Source organism: Malania oleifera, chromosome 4 (assembly GCF_029873635.1).
Source record: "Malania oleifera isolate guangnan ecotype guangnan chromosome 4, ASM2987363v1, whole genome shotgun sequence".
In the NCBI taxonomy this organism is placed as follows: domain Eukaryota; kingdom Viridiplantae; phylum Streptophyta; class Magnoliopsida; order Santalales; family Ximeniaceae; genus Malania; species Malania oleifera.
Window position 1 is genome coordinate 100,866,113 of NC_080420.1, and position 21,990 is coordinate 100,888,102.

At 38.6% G+C, this 21,990-nt stretch overlaps 1 protein-coding gene across 4 annotated transcripts in view; it reads right to left on the minus strand.

The window, feature by feature from the left end:
- Positions 1 to 212: 212 nt before the first annotated feature.
- LOC131154070 (protein CHLOROPLAST J-LIKE DOMAIN 1, chloroplastic) overlaps positions 213 to 21,990 on the minus strand; it is a 65,108-nt gene continuing 43,330 nt past the window's right edge. For 2 of the 4 annotated variants that reach the window (XM_058106572.1, XM_058106570.1), the window contains exons 9-10: positions 2,675 to 2,746; positions 213 to 682 (exon numbers count right to left, since the gene is read on the minus strand). In XM_058106572.1, the coding sequence (XP_057962555.1) occupies positions 620 to 682; positions 2,675 to 2,746 (135 nt within the window). In that variant the 3' untranslated portion in view covers positions 213 to 619. Of the gene's footprint in view, positions 2,747 to 21,990 lie in introns of all 4 variants that reach the window. The other 2 variants (XM_058106569.1, XM_058106571.1) reach the window with 1 other exon arrangement.

Genomic DNA, 21,990 nt, shown 5'->3' on the forward strand with positions numbered 1-21,990 from the left:
ATAATTTTATTATGAAAAAGATTGAAATCGCGATTCGTCCATGTACAAAAATTGTTTTCTCGCATTCCACCCTTAATTCCGCAAACAAAAGTGCAGGAATGTGATTTCATGCTTAAATTTAACTTCATTCTAACCTAATTCCACAGATCACACAGTGGGTTAGCCAACATCCAAGAGCAACTTTTATGTCATCAGAACTTCAAATCCAAACCTAAGAATGAAGGAACGATCTCATTCAACGGTGGAATGTAAAATATCCTGTAAGCAAATTTGTATATAAATGTTACACTAGTAAAATGTATAGATAATGTTGCCAAAAATTGACAATAGCCAACAATGTTCCCTCCCTAAATTTATACAAAATGGTTCGCTGTTAAACTGACTCCTGAAATGAAGTGGCCATTCAGAAACAAAATCAACTGAATAACAGGCATAGGTCTTCAAAACAAGCTGTGCCGAGAACAATTAAATTTTTAGAACAGTTCTTCATTTTTTCCCCTTTCAAATAACTAAGATTTAGAGCATCGTTAGACAAAATTTTTGCCAGCCAAGTTAACAGGGTATGCAATCGTACACCAATGACAACTTGCTGCTTCTCTCAGCCTGTGAATAGGATTTGTCATCTGTAATATGATGTCATAATGTAAAGCATTACAGCCGATGAAGCAGTGATAAGCAGTTCCTGCATATGCATGAACTAGTCAGTAAGGTATCTAATATAGCAAGCAGAGAGAGCAGAGAGAGACGAACACATTCACAAGGCCAATTGTTTTGTACAAGGATGAAATGCCTTCTTTGCTGAATGATTTGCCCTCAAAGGGCAAAGCAATAGGAAATTCATCATACTGCATTTATTTAAATTATGATGCATCATGCATGGTGAGCATATTCTTAAAAATGGGTATTTGAGATCAAATTTGAAATTCACACGTATCAGAATTTATCTGACTCATTGTATGGCATATAAAAAAAATTACAAAGAAATTCATCAAACAGGCTGATAGTTTCCACGGATTTAAGGCATACAAGGAAAATTTTAACAATAAGCACAATCCAACTTCTGTTTTGTTGAGCATATCAAGTTAAAATAGTCTCAAACTCTTAGTATTCTCATTCTAAAGTTGCCCAATCCTAAATGAATTGCAGTGCTCCAACATATTAGGTTTAGTACAGTTCCGTATCAGATTATAATTACTAAATAATGGTTTAGGGGTAGAGAAAAGCCACTAGTTATCTAATAGGGTACCATTCAACGATATCCTGTTTCAGTTATCTTCAATATTTCCTTACCAGCTCATGAACTTCTTCAATATACACATAGGTCGACAAGGAAAAGAGTTTAGCAGGCGCATTGAAAATTGACAAGAGCAAGGAGTACAATGGAGTCGGGATCTCCTTGAATCTCTTTAATTTTAATTTGTCGATTTAAACAAGGCAATCCACAGTTCCCTTTGTGTGCTAGTCTCCTCTGCATGCGTGATCTTCACAAAAACACTTGTTCGTATAAAAATTTAAAATGATTTCTGATCCATCTCTTCATGATCATAAAGGCACTGTGAGAACATAAAGTAGTGGAGATTCAATCAGGTTGAGGGGAAGGAGGAGATTGAACTATTGAAGCAGCTATAAAATCTTTATGAACCTCGCCTCTCTTTACTGCCAAAGCCTCTTCTTGTTTTCAGGAATTAAGTGGTCATTGTCAAAGAATACCCTTAGTATCATCAAGACTACTGTTTGTGCAAATTGTTTTTGCAGATCAAAGGTGAAAAAGAGTTCCAAAGATTAATCCTTTGATGCCATTCAACATTGTATATGACCTCTTTTTTCCAGATTCAAGCTTGACTCCTGACGCTTCCAAAGAGTGGACATGGAGATAAAAGTCAGGGATGGATGGCCTTGAATTGCTGGCCTTCTTCTTTTCTTGTTTGCTTTGTATTAAAGTTAAGATATTAAACAAATGCATCCCAAACAAAAAAACCAAGAGAACATTCGCACAGAACCTCAACGGTCAATCACAACCAAACACATTACAATCCTCTGCATAATACTTGTGGATCTAGACACTAGTAAGAGAACACTTCATTTCAATCGTTTGAAGCAAAAAAAAAATTCTTTTAAGCAATATCAGAAGCAGTTATCATGAACCAGTGTATCAGCATATGTACACACCTGCCTGGGCTAGGTATGACATCCTGAGTAATTAAAATACCTTAGCACTAAGGGAGTGTAGAAAATGGGTGACATCCCCTAAAGATTTGGTGAAGAAGTCATGTAGACCTTCCTAAAGTTTCAAAAATTCCACGGACCTCCCTAAATGTTTGGCAAAAAGATGCGGACCTCCTTGAGGTTGACATCCCACAGACCTTGCCTGAGGTTTTGCAAAAAGATGCCGACTTCCCTTGATATTTGGCAAAAATACAAGCTCAGGGAAGGGTTATAAGTGTCCCAATTATCAAATGCCAAGCAGGCATGCTGAATTTTTGAAACAGATCTGTAGAAAATTTGAAACTTTAGAAAGGCCTCTATCTTTTCGCCAAAACCTCAAGTGAGGTCAGTGTCTTTTGTCCTTTTTCATAGCCTAAAAACACAAATGAGCACATACTGCTATCATAAGAGAAAGTCCATCTACCATGGAACAATGCCTTTGTCCATGAGAACATGTCAATGTCCATACCTGGTTATTGTAAAGAAAAGCGGGAATGTAACCACCCACGAACTCGATGAAATTCAAGATACCTGTATATGCCTGCAAGGAACAACAAAAGAAATTAAAAGAACAGCACAAAGAAAAACCAAGTGATATATATGGGAATTTGAGAGGCAAATGATAACTATCAAAAGGATAGAAAAACTCCCTTCAGCCAGCATGATAATTATCTGATTTGGGTTAAATATTCTTCCAACATCATAAACATACATTTAAACTGCTTAAAAAGCAGGCATGGAAATATAATCTATAAACAACAAAGCTCAATGAATTTTGCAAAGATCAATTTGACTGAGTAGGCTGAAGTATTCACGTGAATATGAGAACTCTCCATTCTAACCAAGAGCTGTGGAACAAGAACACATAAAAACAAGATATCCATGTGCTGTTGACGAAAAATGATGAATACTGTAAATCACATAAATAAATCTGATAATAATTAAAATGTAAATTTACCATCAGCTGCAGAAATAAACATGAAAATAATGCCATTGAGGTTACACTCCAAAAGTCAAAATTCTCCCACTCAATGTCAAGAAAAATTCACAGCATGCGCTCATGCTTATTGTTACCTTGAGTATTCTAACAATGACAAGAAGCCAAGCAAATCTTAATATGGGGCTATATCAATATGGGATTGATGGGAACAAAACTTATTTATATAAATGGAAAAGCAAGAAGAATGCGTACATCAACTATCAAATAAAAATTAAGGCAGGATGTCAAGGGAATGAATAATGTTTTTCAAACAATGGGCCGTAAATAAAGGGTCCCACATGAGAAAAGAAGTTTTGTTAGATTTGGGTGCAACAGGCATTTCAAAAGCTCTTCTATATAGCTTTGACTAAATGTGTGCAGCATATTTTAGCAGGATATCTTTTAACATTCTGTTCTTTTAACATAGATGAAGCAACAGAATTTCAACACAAAGTCAAATGAGAACACACAGAACATGAGAAATTTGCAACTTGCACCAGCATTAGCTTTTACTGTGCCCAATTCCTAATATATGGATATCTCTCGGCTGCTCTGCTCCCTCAAAGCATTTTTACTGAGAGTTATTCAGATGAGAACAATTTACTAGACAGCATTAATGTGCTTTCATGTCCTCATACTAATGGATAAATGGTTATGGCGGTTTCCCATAGAGGTAATTCTCAATGGCAGTAATTTAAAACTAAATTTGGCTTGCAGGTGAGAGGTTGGCATGCAAATTTTGGGTACTATACTAGGAAACGCCGACACTCCTAAGAGGAAAAAAAGTGTTGATATTGGAAACTGACACATACCAAAGACAACTTGTTACATTGCCCACACTCTCGAGTTCAAGGAGTCTTTGACACTTCAGAGCACTAGCCTGCTTGGCCCAAGACATCAACACTAGAGGAGTCTAGTACTCTGTAATTCATCTCAAAGCCTCAAATTCTAGCAGCTTCACTCGGTTGTTCATGTTCTTCGTTGAATCATTTGAGGCTTTAACTCTTCAAGCTGCTATGAGTCCATTGCCTCTTCTCCTTCTCTCCCCCCCCCCCCAAAAAAAAAAAAAAGGAGATCTACGTGCTGGTCTTCCAATTGCCACAGCCTTTTTTTGTCTATTTTTTAAAATCTATTTGATGGGTGAACTTAAAGAGGGATGACAACAATGGCTTGATGCCCGATGGTCACTATCTCACTGCTGCTCTCTTACTTTCCTTTTTTTTGTGATAAATTGTTAATATTCATATTAAAATATTATATTGTAATGTATACGAGTACAAAAATGAATTTGATGATTATGCAATTGATAATTGTGCATGATTGATGCCTATATCTTATTTTAAATTAAAATTACCTCAACATTTGTCATCTACAAAGAAAACATACCTAAATATACATGTTTTATATTAATTAATTCATGTATCCTGGCCATGTCGTATCCTCATCCTCATTTTTCAAAATCTCCATATCTCCATGTTAGTATCATCTTGTATCCATGTCTTGTGTCGGTATCGGTGCTTCTTAGGTACTAGATGCTCCTTGAGAGCCTTTGGAAGTTTATTTCATAAATATACCCTTTATTCATCCCTTTTACCAAATATAGATTAGGTGGTAAATCTCATGTTGGGTTTTGGGAGGATATCTAGTTGAGGGATCCTACATTATTTATAATTTTTCCTCGTCTTGTTCGCCTTCTAAGATCCATAATGCCACCATTTCTTCTTTTATAATCTCCAATGGTAATACTTTCACTTGGGTTTTCATGTTCATATTAATTTAAATGATAGGGAGGTAGAGGGACTTTATTCACTAGAATCACTACTTTCCCTACTAGAGGATTGTCACTCTTCTGATGGGAAAAAATGTTCGGGTTTGAGTTTTGTATTCCTCAGTTTATGCAAATCTTTCTTTGACCATTTGTTTGGAGCCAATATGTCTTTTCCACTTCATAGTATTTGGAAGGCCAAAGATCTCTAAGATTAAGGCAGCCAATATGTCTTTTCCACTTCATAGTATTCGGAAGGCCAAAGATCTCTCTAAGAATAAGGCATTCATTTGGTTGGTGATTCTTAATAGAGTAAACAACAACAATCTATTGCAGGGTAAGAGAACTTCTAAGTCATTGTTCAATGTTAGTGTTAGAAGAGAATATGTTATTCTAGCAATTAAGTTGTGTGAGTGGGGGTATTTTTGTCCTTAAATAGTTACTATCACTATTAGTACATAAGGCAGACCTGGTGTTGTACTCGGGCTATAGGAAACTATCGCCCAATGTTTCCTCTTCTTCTCCTCTTTTCTTCTTCTCTCCACCATCTCTAGCTTTGCAACATGATATCAAAGCATTGATCTCCTGTAAATATGATTTATCTGAATTGGTTTTGATACTCTATTTTTCGTTTTTTCCCTTAAAAAAGGGAAGTTCTATGGGGACATTTGTAGGGCCAACTATGCTATATGGATCAAAACGTTGGGCAACAAAAAAACAACATATCCAAACAGTAAAAGTTGTCAAGAAGAGAATGATAAGGTGGATGAGTGGTATAATATTAAAAGATAAATTAAGGAACGAACATATTCGCAATAAGTTATGCGTAACTCTTATAGAAGATAAGATAAGGGAGAGACGTTTCAGCTAGCTTGGGCATCTACAACATAGGCCAAATAGTGCAACAATCAGGAGGAGTGAGCTAACTATTGTGAGGGGAAGTAGAAGGGGTAGCGAGTAGAGGTAAACCTAAAATAACTTAGAATGGGATAATGAGTATTGATTTAAAAACCCTGAATTTGTCAGAGGTAATTGTCCATGATCGTGTAAAGTGGCAGAAAAAGATTCATATAGCCAATCCCACTGAGTGGGATTTAAGGCTTGGTTTGTTGTTGCTGTTGTAGTTCTCAAATCTGGTTTTCTGATTTGTTTGGAGTCATTTAGGAATACTCTTCCTTTTGGTTAGGCTGTGCAGCTTCCATTGGTGGGAATCAGTGTGTTTTAGTGGTATTTTGCTGATGTAAAGTCAGTTATACTATGTTTCTAGTATGCTGTTGCTTCTGTTCCTCTGTTCCACAGGCTGGTATTAGTTGTACTCTGTGGTTTGCTGATGATGCTGTTTTGATGCTGCATTTTTGTGATTTGGTTTCTATTGGTGCTCAATGAGTTATTTCCTCTTCTTGACTGCACTCACTTCCTGTTGCTGCCAGCTATAATGCTTGTAGCTGACGTCAAGATGTTTTTAAAGTGCCTGCAGTACTATGTTGTGGCCTGCCCTGTTCTCTATGGTTTACAATTCCTCATAGGATATTGCAGTCACAGTTCTGTGGTCATAGCTGCCCCTTGAGTTCTGGATCTTGGAAGCTTTGACATGCTGTACATCCTGGATCTTTGAAGTTCTGAAGTGTTGTTTTGTGTTAGCATGTGCTGTCTGACTTCTGAAGCTTCTTCCTGTGATAATTCAGCCATGGTTACTGCCTCAAGCCGTGGCAGGGGAAGTTTTGGAGGACAAGGACGAGGCATGGATCGCAGTTGTGGCAGCGGTAGTGTATTAGGATGAAGAGTTCATAATGGGAATTCTTGCATTTGGAGACATTGTGGCATGACAATCATACTGTTGATTGGAGTTGAGATCTCCTTGCAAATTTACTTGGGCCAATAAGCCTCTTGTTGAGGGCAAGCCTACTGTTGATACTTCAAATGCACCTAGCCACTCAACTAGCAAGTTGAGTATATCATCTACAATGGCCTGAGAAGAGTATAACAATCTTCTTTGCATGGTTTAACAACTCCAAACTCAAAATTCTACATCTAGTGCTATTCAGGTACAACCAGGCTTCTTGCCTCTCCATCCTCCTCACTATGGGTTATAGTTTATGGTGCCTACTCCCACATATGATAGGTAGTCATAATTTGTTTTAGTTCTTGAACCCCACCATTTTACAGTTTAAGATTACTCTTGTTAGTGGTTTGATTACACCGTCTCATTGTGGCAATATTCTTTCAATTTATATTCCTCTTTCCCCTCTGTTCTATGAACTTAAATTTCCCTTGTTATTAGTTAGCCAATTAATTAAACCTCATGAGTCTTCTGTGACCTTTCCTTCTCATTGTGTTATTCAGTAATTGTGGAGGGCTTGAAAATGATGGCCTGTACTATTTTGATAACAATCATAGTGGACCCAATTCTTGTTTCACGGCTTCCTCAATTTCTGCTCATGGTGTTTCTCTTAATTAATGGCACCCTTGTCTAGGTCATCCATCCTTCAAAAAACTACAAGAAGTTTTTCTTATGTTCAAGTTTGTTTCTCGCTTTAGTGTTCTGCATGTCTAAGACACCATATTAAGACATCATTTCCACCTAGACTCAAGTAGACTCAAGTCACACAGTAAATTACTATCATTTTTTTTACAACAAAAGAAGAACTCATTAATAGAATAAGAATATACATCTAGGATAATAAGACGTCTCCTTAACAAAGTATGGAAAATCCAAAAAAAAAAAAAAAGGAACAACCTACAGACTAAAGACCAAAAGGGGAAAAAAAAACATCGCGAACTAACCCTCCAACACATAACGCCAATCACGCTGAATATTAGAAAAGCTCACCCCCTTAAAATTCCCTTGTCTCACACACCATAGAGAAACCAAATAATGTACCTTTTTCCCAAACCAGCACCTGAGCCAACTTCTTCCCTAGAAAAATGCGCACATTACGCTCCATCCACAACCCCCAAAAAACTGCATAAAAAACACATTTCCAAAGCCCGACCCTTTCCTTTTTCCTACCAAATCCAGCAAAAGTCACTATCAAAAAAATCCTCCACTACCTTAGAACTCACCCAACATTCACCTAAAATACCAAAAACTTGCCCCGGGCATTGGAGCAGTGGTAAAGCAAGTGAGCAATAAGTAGGAGCATCGGAGGTTCAAATCCTGGCAGAAGCAAAGTCATGGTGCACTTTGCTGCCCCTCCGGGGGTCCCGTCCGCACCTATGAGGGGGGTCCACTAGGAGGAGAGCCGCATCCCGAAAGTCTAACCTGAGTGTGTATAAGCCGTATCCGCATCCGATTAACCCAAGTGAGGAACCAGGGGGGAAGGCCATTGCCCCGTGGGTTTGGTGCCGCAGCGGAGGGTCCATAGGGCTTGTCGGTGGCTAGAGTTCCCACGTGAATCAAAAAAAAAAATACCAATAACTTATTCCAAACACTCCTAGCATAGTCAAAATGAATGAACAAATGCAATGATGATTCTGAACAATTAAGGCAGAGAACACATATGTCTAGAGATATAGCCTTCAAAGGTCTCCTAACATGCAACAAGTTATTGGTATTAATTCTATCAGGCACAACTAACCAGATAAAAGCCTTAATTTTAAAGGGGAATTTGCCCTTACAAATGAAACTATAGAGCGGAAAAGAAAATTTTGACCTATTCAAAAAATCACAAAATGATTTGCACAAATAAACCCCCGAAGGTTCCAAAGACCAGGCCGCCTATCCTCCTATAAAGAAAAAAAACAGTTATTCAACAAGACTAGCAAAGAGGATAGCTCTCCTATCTCCCTATCATTTAACGATCTACGGTAGTGGGAATCCCAAGAAGGCAAAGGACCATTTGGATCAACATAAAAAGAAGAAACAAACTCATCCGACCCTGAGCTTAGGCGAAAAAAGTGTGGAAAAAAGGTGGAAAAACTACATTCCCTAACTAGGAATCTTTCCAAAACCAGATATTACTACCTATACCCACCAGGCATTTAGTATGGGGAACGAAAAGGGGATAACTCTAAGAGATAGCTTCCCACAGACTCTTCGAAGAATATCTAAATCTCAAATTAGTATCCGACCCATTCTCATCTAATCCATACTTTCTTTTAAAAACCAAATGCTACAAAGAGGAATTCTCTTGCAAAAACTGACAAAGCCATTTAGCCAAAAGGGTTGTGTTTTTAAACACCAGATTTTCAATACCCAAACCATCCTCCTGTTTAGACCTACCCACCACTCCCCCCAACTAACCAAATGATCCCTACTACCCCCTAGCCCAACCACAAAAAAATCCCTTATAATTTTCTCAATCTTATTAGCAATCCCCGCCTAAATCTTAAAAATTGAAAGAAAATATAAAGAGGTACTAGAAAGACAGGCTTGGACAATAGTAACCTTTCCACCCATCTCGTCTCTTAGAAACCCTTTCCACAATAGGAACCAAAAGCTAGCAGATCTAGGTTACACCCCAAAGGAACCCCAAGATAGGACAACGGCCAATCCAAAACACTAAACCTCACCTCCACAGAAAGCTCCCTAACATTCTCAATAGCCATATTGATAGTTGCAATACCGTTCTTACCCATATTAATCTTAAGCCCATAAACCTTCTAAAAAAGGGGAAGGAGACCCAAAAAATTCTAAAAGGACGGTTTATGATCCTCTAGAAAAAAGAAAGTATCGTCAACAAACTGAAGGTGCGAAACCCACTTCCAAACCTTTCACTATCCACCACCCTACTCAAAGAATCAGCCACTAGAACAAACAAAAATAGGGAAAGAGGGTCTCCTTGCCTAATCCCTCTCACAGCCTTAAACCAAGACTTAGACTCACTATTTACTAATACCGAGTAGCTCACATTAAGCAATCAACCTCTAATCCAATACCGCCATCCCTCACCAAACCCCTTCCTCACAAAGATCATATCCAAGAAGTCTTAGTTCCCTCTATCATAAGCTTTCTCAAAATCCAATTAAAAGATGATAACCTTCTTCTTCCTTCACCGAATATCCTCCACAACCTCATTAGCAACCAAAATGACATCCACAATTTGCCTACCCCTACAAAAGTACTATGAGCCTTAGAAATAATCCTATCAAGCAACATGCTCAGCCTATTAGCTAACACTTAAAAAGATTTTATAAACACTGGAAACTAAGCTAATAGGTCTATAGTCTGAAATCTTTATAGATTTATTCTTCTTCAACACAATAGTTATGAAAGAGGAATTGATACTCTTGCTTAAAATACCATTCCCGTAAAATTCATTAAAGACCTTAAGCAAATCATCCTTAACCACCTTCCTCTTCCCCAAAAGGTCTTTCAAACCAACCCACCACCTCGTTAGATAAAGGGTCCCACTCTAATCCTTCAATCATAAGTCTGCTAACATCCTCCTCACAATACAAATTAGAATAGAAATCAATGATTTCAACAACAATTTGACTTTGATCGGTTATAATGACCCCCCCTAATCCATTTCCAACTCCCTAACCAAGTTCTTCCTCATTTTCCCGGCCGCTATCCTATGAAAAAACCTAGAATTACAATCACCATCTCTTATCCAATTAAACTTCGTCTTTTGCCTCCAACTTCTCATTTCCTTGAAAATCACCTCTTCCAACTCATTCTTCAAATATACTCTTCTCATCTCTTCCTCCCCTAATAGATTATTATCTTCTTCATTCCTATCTAACTCAACCAACTCTCCTAAGATACTCGCCTTTCTAAACATCAAGTCTCCAAACACCTCCCTATTTCAATTTTCAACTTCTCTTTTGACCTTTTAATTTTTTTCATGGACCTAAAGACTTCCCAACCCCTCTCCACATCCTTATTCCAAGAATTCCTTATTAAGGGCTGAAAAGAATTGTGATCCAACCACATATTTTCAAACATAAAAGGCATAGGTTCCCAAGCAACCTTTCTCGATTCCAACAAGATGGGAAAGTGGTTAGAAGTGGGCCTAGGTAAAATAGATTGAGAGAGATTAGGGAACTCATCCTCCCACTTACATACATAAAAGGAATCCATTAAGCTTACTAGCCACCACTCTAGACCCACCCACTGACCACATAAAATTAGCATTATAAAGAGGAAGATCTCTCAAACCACTCTCCCTAACAAAGGAGTCAAAACTCATCATAGTAACAGTAACTCTATCACCTCCTTTCTTCTCTTGGGGAAACCTCACCGCATTAAGATCACCTCACACAATCCAATTAGGAGCACAAAAGCCATAAACATAACCAAGCTCATCCCAAAACTAGCTCCTAAGGGTTGGTCAAGAAGTACCATTCACCGATGAAACCTGCTAACGGCAGTAGCCTCTCACATCTACTAAAACAGGAAGAGAGAATAAACCTACTAGACTTTCCACTTTAACAATAGAGCAAGTATCCCACATTACCAAAATACCACCCACTAACCCTCAAGAAGGAACAAAGGCCTAGTCCTTATATCAACCTTCCCAAATCCCTCTAACAAACCCACCATCAACATGCTCAAGTTTGGTCTCCTGAATCAAAACCATATCAGGGGAGTATCTAAGTGGAACCTATTTTAGTAACCGCCTCTTTCTTTAATCTCCTAGCTCTCTAACATTCTAGCTAACAATTTTCATAATTTCACTCGTTTACCTCCCTTCTCAACTCCCTTCCCTCCCCCATAGTTAGAAGAAATCAAATTCTTAAGTTATTTATGCACCTTTTTTTTCCTTCTTATAAGTTCTAGGATTATTTGGCAATTTCACCCCGATCCCTACTAGACTAACTAATTTCAAAGCCAAGTCCTCAAGGAGTTTATTTGGATCTAGAATCTCTCTCACTCCCTCGAGGCCAATACAAGAAGCACTAACCCCATAAGAACCCTCCTTGTGCCACAAAGTGCCAGAAGCAATAACATATTGAACAAGAAAAGGAAGAATACCTTTTCCAGATTTGGATGAGTTCAGACCAGCCATTGAAAAAGCTGCCTCTTCGTCATTACCTCTCCCCCTTTTTTTTAACTTAAGGAATATGGACAAATTTCACCAAATCAAAATTAGGCTCAGGGATAGGGGACAAAGACCCCTTATATATCAATTCTTTCGTCTAGTTTAAATTGTGCTTAATATCATTAGTCCCCCTCTGTGTAGTTTCGAAGAACAATTGAATACATTCTTCCTCATACAGCTATGTGCTTAGTGTAAGTTCATCACCTTGTCCTAAAGTTCCCACTCCTTCTCCTTCGCAACTTTCCTCTGTTAATTGATCCAAAACTTCCTTCTCATACAAGGCTAAATCAACTCTCAATTGATCCACCAACAATCCCTTCTTAGATTCCCAAAAGCTACTCAAGTCATCTTTTGTACTAGATACCCACTCTTCCCCCCCCCCCCCCCCCCCCCCGCCCCCCGCGGATGCCAAAAACTCTCAAGGATCTCCAGCCCCCTTTCGAATGTCTCACTAGCTAAATTGAAATATAGTTGTGGCTTGATATCAAGCAATGCAATCCTCATATTCTCTTCCATCCCCTTCTAGTCTTCCAAGCACTATGTTTTTAGTACCTCTCCATTTAATTTTCCTTAAGAACTATGCCCACCTTCCCTTTCTAACTTTTCCCCTAAATCCAATCCACCTAACTTTCTCATTTGGCCACTAGGTTCTTATACCACTTTAATTTTACCCTTCTCAACCCATATGCAACCAACCCTTCTCAACTTATTATTGAAAAGCCCACATTTGTAGTCATCTCTACCATCATTAGGGGAGAAATTACTCCCGAATTGCCTAATTCTTCTCCCCTTTACCAAATCCCAATTCTTCTCCCCTTTACCAAATCCTAATTCTTCTTCCCCTTACCAAATCCCAATTCTTCTCCCCTTTATCAAATGCTCTTTGACAATTTTAGAGAAATATCTATTATCCAAGAGCCTTTGAAACACATTATGTTTCTTCGAGGTCTGCTCCCAAGGAACTATGTTCTTGGAGCCATAATCTGCACATCTCATAATGCGGTATCCCTCAATGTCAATAAACAGCTTCATCAAGGCTTCTAAAAATTTGTACCATCACTCGCCCTAATTTCCTTCTAGGACATGAAGTGTCTGTCTTCAACCTCCAGGATGCCACTTCTCAATACAAAAAAACTACCCCTCTCATTGCTTCCCATTTCTGTACAAATCCGGTCTCCCTCTCTCCAGAAAAAAAGCATCCCTGACTCACCCACTTGCTGCTTCTAACGGACCCAAACACATCACCCCCAGGGATCTAAAGATCCATAAGAACTCTTTTTTCAGTAAGATATAAGAGAAGAATCTCCATGCAAATTCAAAAAGCCTGAAATTTGAATTGTCCAAATGGTTAGCATTGAAAATTTTTCTCTCAATCTTCACAGTAGCACATATGACTATCTCCTTCCCTTCCCCCATAGCCACATGCGATTAGTCGGCCAGAAATATAGACACTGTTCCACTAGGCAAGAGAACACAAACAACTAGAAAATTACCAAAGCAGCGCGTAGGGCAAATAACCAAAAACACCCAATCAGCCCTAGGCAAGAAATCTGAAAGCCTCCCAAAGTGAATGTTGGAAGCTCATGAAGCCATGCTAATGTTTAGCTAGAAATTTGGTGGGGTTGCAATACCAACTCTAATGCTGAAGAAATCGAAGCATACACTGTCGAAGGCAGCACCATGTCTAACATTGAATGTCGAAGAGAAGGACCCTACTTGGAAACAACCAAAATCAGTCACTAAAGGGAACACCAACTAAAAGTTGTGACAAGAAATTCTAGTTCACAATAGTCTCAATCAGGCAAGAGTTGCTGAGAAAAAATCACCGAATCGCTTAGAATTCACTGCTTTTGTATGATTCTAACAATCAAAGAGGACTTGCTGCAGTGATACACTATGGTTCAAATGAGAAATATATCTGAAGAGGGTTAAGGAAAGAAGACGAAGCAAGGTTGCAAAGAGCGTCCCTTTCAATTGATGAGAATGAAGCTTCGGGTCATTGGCTTTTGAACAATCATGTTAAATGAGAGTCACAACCTTAAAGAAATTTAGGGATAAGGTTACGACGTAATCACCACGATGTCCTCTTCAATCAGTTCTAGGTGCATCGATCTACTCTTGGCAACAAAGGAAGACGATTGCAAAGGGCTAACAATGACAGAGGAGAAAGAATGCAGAGGGTTGGATGCCAGATGTGACTATGGTTTCAGCAATAGAAACGAAGAGGATGGAAGAACGATCATAGTGAATGAATATCGTCTTTGCTATGTAGAGGAGGGCTAGGAGTTGATTAAAGGAACGAGGAGCCATCCATGAGAACTCAAAGGCTAGACATGGGGGCACCAAGAGGAGAACATTGAATCGGTTGCTTTGTTCTTCATCAAGTCACATAGTAAATTATTGTTTCCTCTTATTCATTTAGATATTTGGAATCTCTATAGAGTCAAGAATTCCCTGATCATCATTCAACTTGTTCAATCCGATAATGCACTTGAATTTGCTCAAAAATGAGCTTCAATCTTTTTTCTTGGCCAACGAGATCATTCATCAAACATCATGCAATACATACCCCTTATAATGGAGCAACTGAACAGAAAAATAGACATTTACTTGACATAACAAGATCTCAACTCTTTCATATGCATGTTTCTAGAACCTTTTAGATGCTCTTCTTACAACCTATTTATTGCTCAACATGATGCCCTCTAGTGTTCTTGGGGGACAAATTCCCTTCTCCATTGTGTACCCAGAAACATCCATGTCCTTTGATGTGCCTCATGTCTTTGGGGGCAAACATTTTGTTTATGTTCCACGTTGGAAAAAATTCTCTCCTCACATTGTTAAATGCATCTTTGTCAGGCACTCAAGAACTAAAAAAAAAGGTGCAGATGTCATGATCCTCACACAAACACAAATTATATTGGTGACAATATCATTATTTTTAAATGGCACCTTAATTCTCTAGTGTCGGGCCACCTTGGATGAATCTATTGAGTGCATCAATAATTTATTGTTTTTTGATCCTTCTATTACTACCCTTATCCCTCTCAAGAAATCTTCTGCTCCTTTTCAAAATACATTAGTTACTAAGTACTAACCCAAAAAACATACATAAGGACAAAGATGTCTTGCTTTCTCTCTCTTCCCCTCTTGCGAAACAATTTGCGTACACTACTAAGAAGCCTACTACTGTAGGGTATGTTGAATCAACTATTACAAATTGAAGGAAAATACTCGATCTACATTTGGACCAGGGCACAAGGGTTTCATCTTTGCTTGTGGTCAAGAATAATGTTGCTCAAAACAAGTGGACTAGGTTTTCGTGAGAGGTTGCATCCTAGTTCATTGATGGATCGTCAGTTTTCGGTCAGATGGAAAGGGAATTTTGATGCATGCGCAAGGGTATCATGCAGTATTGGCTGTCGATTAGGTGGACAAAAGTGGGAAAATTTTTGGAGTTATGAGTTGTGGTGGAAAGGTAAGAAATTTTTTCAATATTTATTCTTGGCAGCAAAAGGCCAATGGGTGGCAACACTTTGCGAATGATTTTTACGAGTTGCTAAGGAATTACGTAAGGATTTTGAAGGTGTAGCAATAGCTGGTTCTTCCCGTCCCAGATCGTGTAGTTAGGCGGTGCTAGAAGGTAAAAAAGGTGAAGCGGATGTCCCAGTAGTCAAGATATATCCGGAAATCAGAATATGGAGTTTGGAAGAGAAGAGAAGTGTTGCAGGTGCGGAGGTAGGTACAAAAGAAGGATTACGAGATTTCGAAGACAGTTTCTAGTGCTAACCAACAAGACTCAACCGACCAGAATGTGAAGGGAGCTTGGATTCCAACGGGAGTTGTGCTTCTCTCTAAGATAACTAGGGTTGCTTCCAGGGAGGAGATCATGAAGAGGAGTGGGCCAAGTGGTTTTTTTCTTGTGTTGGCCCAAATAATTGAAAAAGGAGGTATGTCTCTTTTGTCTAAACTAAGCCAATTATTTGAGCAAGCCCAATGTTTTGATAAGCCTAATGTCGGCAATAATATGGATTTTAAGGGAGGACCACATGTTTTAGGCTCCATGCTTAAGGAACAAGGTGATTCAAGTACTTCCTTACTGAAACCCAATAATGAGCAAGCCCAAAATACTATTCCCAATACTCAAGAGATGACTAGTGGAAGGAGTACTCTCAACTGTTTGATAATCGACTTCTTTCACAGGATCCAGGTCTCCAAGATACAAATCGAACTGATCAAGCTTCAGAACAAGTCTAGAATATTAGAAGATTAGTTTCGAAACAAGAGTGTGATGTTAAAGATGAGACAAGTGTCGAAGAGGGATTAAGAGATGGGTGGAAAGGAGTAAAAAAATTAGAAGCTGCCTTAGGGGGGTTGTGAAGTTTTTTGTTCAAATTCTAATAAATTTGAGGGCAACCAGGTTTATGCTCATCGAAAGGCAATTCGAATGGGTGCATAGATGAGGAAGGTATTTGATGATAGAGAGAAAAACTTAGTGAGTCAATGCCAAAGATATTAAGGGGAGATTCTAAAGGAGAATTTGGCATAGTGGAAGACTCTCATGCAAAGAAGGAGATTGGGGGTAGCAATGGGGCAAGTCAAGGAAAGAAGATCAAAAATAAAAGGGGGAGGGGTCAGATTCAAAGAGTGGTGATATTAGTGAGTTTGACTGTGGTGAGGGATTGTTGGATAAGATTCAAGAACAATATCGTCATGCTTCCAATTCTTGTGACAAACTAGGGAATTTATTCCTTCCCTTCTGGAAGGTTTGTAGGAAGTGTCTATTTTATAAAATGATATGCTGGTTAATAATTTATAGTGCAAGGAAGGAATTTTTCCAACACTCGTGGAGGAGATTTCTAAGGAGGTAGGAGGTCAAGATTTTTTGGATAAATAGATTTGAGGTTGACTGATTTTAGAGGAAATGAAGTGCGATTGGATGGTGGAAAGTCAAAAGATGAAGGGTCAAAGAGAATTAGCGAATTTGAAGAGCTAGGTAAATTATGATGGAGACGGTATCCTTGGTTAATTTTTCTAGTTTTATTTTGTGATCTTGATTTTTTTTTTTTTTTCTTTTTCCTTTTTCCTTTATTCTTTGATGGTCCTTTGCTATTACTTAGTGGACTCCTTGCCCACACACGTTGTACCTTCTCTTCTATCTATCTAATGTAGCTTCTTTAACCATCCAAAAGAAAAAAATTGAGGGTTTATATAACAATAAGAAAGCAAAGCAAAGACATCACTACCACCATACAGCCACCTCTTCTGCCTATCACAGTTTTGACTTATAGTTTTGAAGATCCATCCAAGTGTGAGTCGAAATGCCCATTGCTCATCAAAAAGGTAGTCGAACATGTACTTAACAATCCTTAGCTTTTTATCCTATTGCTCGTTATGTTTCAGCTCTTCACCTTCCTAGTCCTATGTGTTATTTTGCCTTGTCTATTTCCTTTATTTCTATCCCTTCCTCACATGTTGAAGCACTTGCTAACCCTAGGTGGAAGAATGCAATGGATGTAGAAATGGATGCCTTGATCACTCAAGGGACATAGGACTCAATTGATCTTCCTCCTGTTAAGGAGTTGGTTAGCCATCGATGGGTCTACACCATCAAATATTTTCTTGGTGCGCTATCAAACGACTTAAGGCTCGATGGGTTGCCAAATGGTACACCCAAACATATGGTATTAATTATCTTTAGACCTTCTCTCCTGTTGCTCAACTAAATTAAGTTCATGTAAGGATCTCTTGGATAGTTACATTTGATTGCCCTTTATACCAATTGGATGTGACGAATGCTTGTTGTATGGATATTTGCAACATATGAAGCAACATTGCGGTATGTTGTTTAGGAGGAGGATGGTAAAGAATTAGGTTGCATAAGGCCATTTATGGTCTTAAGCAGTCTCCTTGGGCTTGGTTTAACAAATCTAGGGTGGTGGAGACAAGTGTGCTACTTCTAGTAGTTTACATTGATGATATCATCATCACTAGCAGTTGCTAGAGAGAGATTGCAAATGTTAAGCAATGGCTTCAAGAAAATTTTCAAATCAAGGACTTGGATACTCTGTATTACTTTCTTGGTATTGAGATTGTACACTGTTGGAAACTATAGTTAGTACTCCTAAAGATCCCACATGAAGTTGTCTGAGGATGTTGAACCAAACTCTAAAGACAAATGTCGATATAGGTAATGGGCAAGTTGATCTAGTTGGCTGTCACTAGACCTAACATATCTTTTGCACTTAGGGGTGGTTCAGTTGATGAAAAATCTAAAACAATCATATTGTGATGTTATTTGCAGGATTTTCCAGTATCTCAAAGGGTCTCCCAACAGAGCTTTGGTATATAAATGTAGTAGAAAATATGAATAGTGGGATACTCTGATGCAGATTGGGCTAGCTCTGTTAATGATAAAAGACCTACAATACTATACATTAGTGGAAGGTAATCTTGTTATCTAGTGTTTATGACAAAATGGGTGTCCAAACACCTTCAAATGATGAGGTGGATGATTGGTGATTGTTTTTGAATTGGTTGGATTCATTATGCCAGCCCTCACATCAAAGGTTTTGGGAATGTACCCTAATTCACAAGGCATACTTGGTGAAACAAGGAATGGGAGTCGTAGAAATCATAAAAAAAGTATAAAAGAAGAGAAGGTTAGGGAGGTAAAAGAAGAGAAGGTTAGGGAGGTGAATAGACTTAGATTAGAAGGGAGAGAGGAAGATAGAGAAGTTGGTTGAGGACAAAGAGAGAGAGAGAAGGATAAAAGGCACTGGACCTATTTAACACTAGACTATTGTATTATGTGTGTAAAAATAAGTTGAAGATTCCTCTCACAATAGAAATTACAAATATCTATAACCCCATACATGGCAAGCTGGGAATTATAATTGATCCTCAAATTATGCCCATAATACAACTTATCTTCATTTGCCTAACACTAGACAATCATATTTAACATAAATAGAATCTCTTTTAATGCTAGCACTTTCTTGTAGTTGACTTTTTCTTCCTTTCCTTCCAACAACCAATTCTAGTTGGAATGCATCCACCATCTCCTCTTTTGACTAGTTCCAGTCATGGGCGAGACCTTCTATACACGCTTGAGTGAGACTCAAAAGATTCATAACTTAACACTTCTTCTCATCCTGATGTATCTTTGTTGGCAAGTCCAGGGCCCGATGTTCAGGCCCTTTGGGTGATAACTATCTTATCTTATCTGATTGATTAAGGAACCAGCTAGTTGTTAGGGTGAAACTTGCCTAGGTGAATTCATGCTGGCCCTAGCCTCCTCACCCCAAATATCTCTTGGCCAATCATGCTTCTGGGGTGGCAAGAAAAGATTGTGCAACATATATTGACTTCACTTACCTTCCTTTCTAGTACTCCTTTTTTCTTCCTTTGGAGTGGATGGTATCTGCAGTTGTTATTGCTCGCCCCAAATGCTTTCAAGTTGAGGCAAGTGAAAATTTTGCCTAAGCTTATGGCTTAAGTGACTCTCCTCAGGTCAAAGATTTCTCGCTATGATTGCTTGTTAATTAGCCAATAACGAGCCTTCCATTTAGTCTATAAGGCAGCTGGGCATTAAGTGGTTCACCTCACGTGGGCAACTGCCTTAAGCCCAGATGACGTTCATCATGTGCCTCACTTGGGCGACTTCCCTTGTAATTCCTCGGATGGTTGTTTTGGTTGTGCGATTATCACCATATTCCAAGGAGGTGCACAAAGATTGCACACACAATGCCCCCTCCAACTGCATTGTTTTTGAAAACATCGAATAACTAAAGCCCTCAACCTACATCCAAGAACAACATTTTGAGTAAAACCAAAAGGGTAGAGGCAAGAAATGTCAAAGCAAAAGAGACGCTTACTGCACTCTTTTAGCTGACAACCTCAGTTGTTTGTTCCACGAAAGAGTCACCCACCATTACTTGGCAAAGGATGAATTGCTCACCTACAAGGGAGAAAGTTAGATCTTCCACAACCTTCGTGGCTTCGCCCACTTTCTAAGTAGGCAAGGTCAGATCCTCCACAACCTTAGTCACCTTTTGGGGAGGTGACTTGGCATCATCCACAACCTAAAATGATGAGACATGAAAACCTAGAAAGGCTAGAGTAAAGAAAAAGAGTAAGAAAAAAGGTTTAAATATCACAGTGAAGGAAAAGTGGAGAACACCAAAAGCCCTAATGATTTAAACCCTCAAAAATCACAAAGGACACAACTTGGAAGCACACCAAACACGACAAGTGGCATGTCACTTCAATCCAAGGGATTAGAGAGACCCAACAGGGACACATGGTAGAATCACATGGACAAGAGTTAAGTAATAAATACAAGCGAGGCCACTCATTTATGAACATTCAATGCTCAAAATGGGTGGCATAGAGGGCATTATTTGTGCAATTTTTGTGCAACCCCTTAAAATATGGTGATAATCGCCCTAAGAAACTACAAGGGAAGTTGCCAAACAAGGCACATGATGAACATCACCTGGGCAAAAGGCAGTCATCCACGTGAGGCAAACCACTTATTGCCTAGTCACCCTATGGACTAAAAAAGAAGGCTCGTTATTGACTAGATAAAAAGAAATTGCAAGGGAGAAATATTTGACCCAAGAAGTCTCTATTAACCCATGAGAATAAAATTTTCACGACTCAAATTGAAAGAATTTGGCATGAGTGATAATAAGCACAAATATCATTCGCTCCTAGATCCACATCACTCAAAAAGGCTCCAAGAAGCATAGATGATTTACCTAGTCCAAATTGTAACTTGACCTTAGATCCACTCCAAAAGAGTAATGGGTGTTAGAAAGGACTGTAAATGAAGTCAATGATTGTTTGTATAATCCTTACCAACAAAAAAAGCATGACCAGCCAAGCGATATTTGGGGCGAGGAAGCCAAAGCCACCTTGAATTCACCTACACAAGTGTCACCCTAACAATTAGCTGGTTCCCAATCAATCAAATAAGGTAAGATAGTTATTGCCCAAAGGGCCTGAACTTCATAATGGGCACCCACCCTCGAATTGCCAAGGAACATACACCACAGCGAGGAGAACTAGTAGGGCATGAATCGCCCAAGTCTCACTTAAGCGAATAAAAGATCTTGCCCATGACCAGAATCAGTCAAGAGGTGATAGTGGATGCATTCCAAATGGAATCGATTGTTGGAAAGGAAAGGAAGTAAAAGCCAACTACAATAAAGATTTGGCATTAAAAGATATTCTATGTTAAATATGATTGTCTAGGGTTAGGCAAATGAAGATCAATCATACTTCAGGCATAATTTGGGGATCAATTATAATTCCAAGCTTGATTTGGAATTTCTATTGTGAAAGGATATTCAACTCATTTTTATACACATAACACAATAGTCAGTGCTAAACAAGCCTTATGCCTCCACCCACCCCCCCCCTTAACCTACTTATTCCTATCTCTCTCTCTCTCTCTCTCTTCTCATCTAAGTCTGTTTACCTCCCTCTCCTTCTCCATCCTTTCTATGATTTTTATGACTCTTACCATTTACCAAGTATGCCTTGTGACATAAGGTACATTTCTAAAGATCTCTTACATAAGGGCTAGCATAACGAGTCCACCCCATTCACAATCACACTGATCATCCACCTCATCATGAACAAGTGTTTGGACACTCGTTTAGTCATAAACACAATCCAATGTTTCGAAGACAAAGCACATTGAAGTTGACTATCATTTTGTGAGAATGTTGTACTGATGAAGGTCATGAGGACTCCTATTGTGAAATCTAGATTAGTTAGATAACGTTTACACAAAACCATCTTAAAGCTTGTCTTGTCTATGGTTGTAAGTTGTAACAGGATGGGGATACGTGATATTTATACGCTTCCATCTTCAGGGGGTGTTAAAAAATGAATATGTTATTTTAGTAATTAAGTCGTGAGTGGAGGTATTTTTGTCGACAAACCTAGAGCTATATGTAGGCTCCAAGAAACTGCCACCCAATTTTTTTCTCTTCTTCTCTTCTTTTCTTCTTCTCTTTCTCTCTAACTTTACAACAGTCAATATT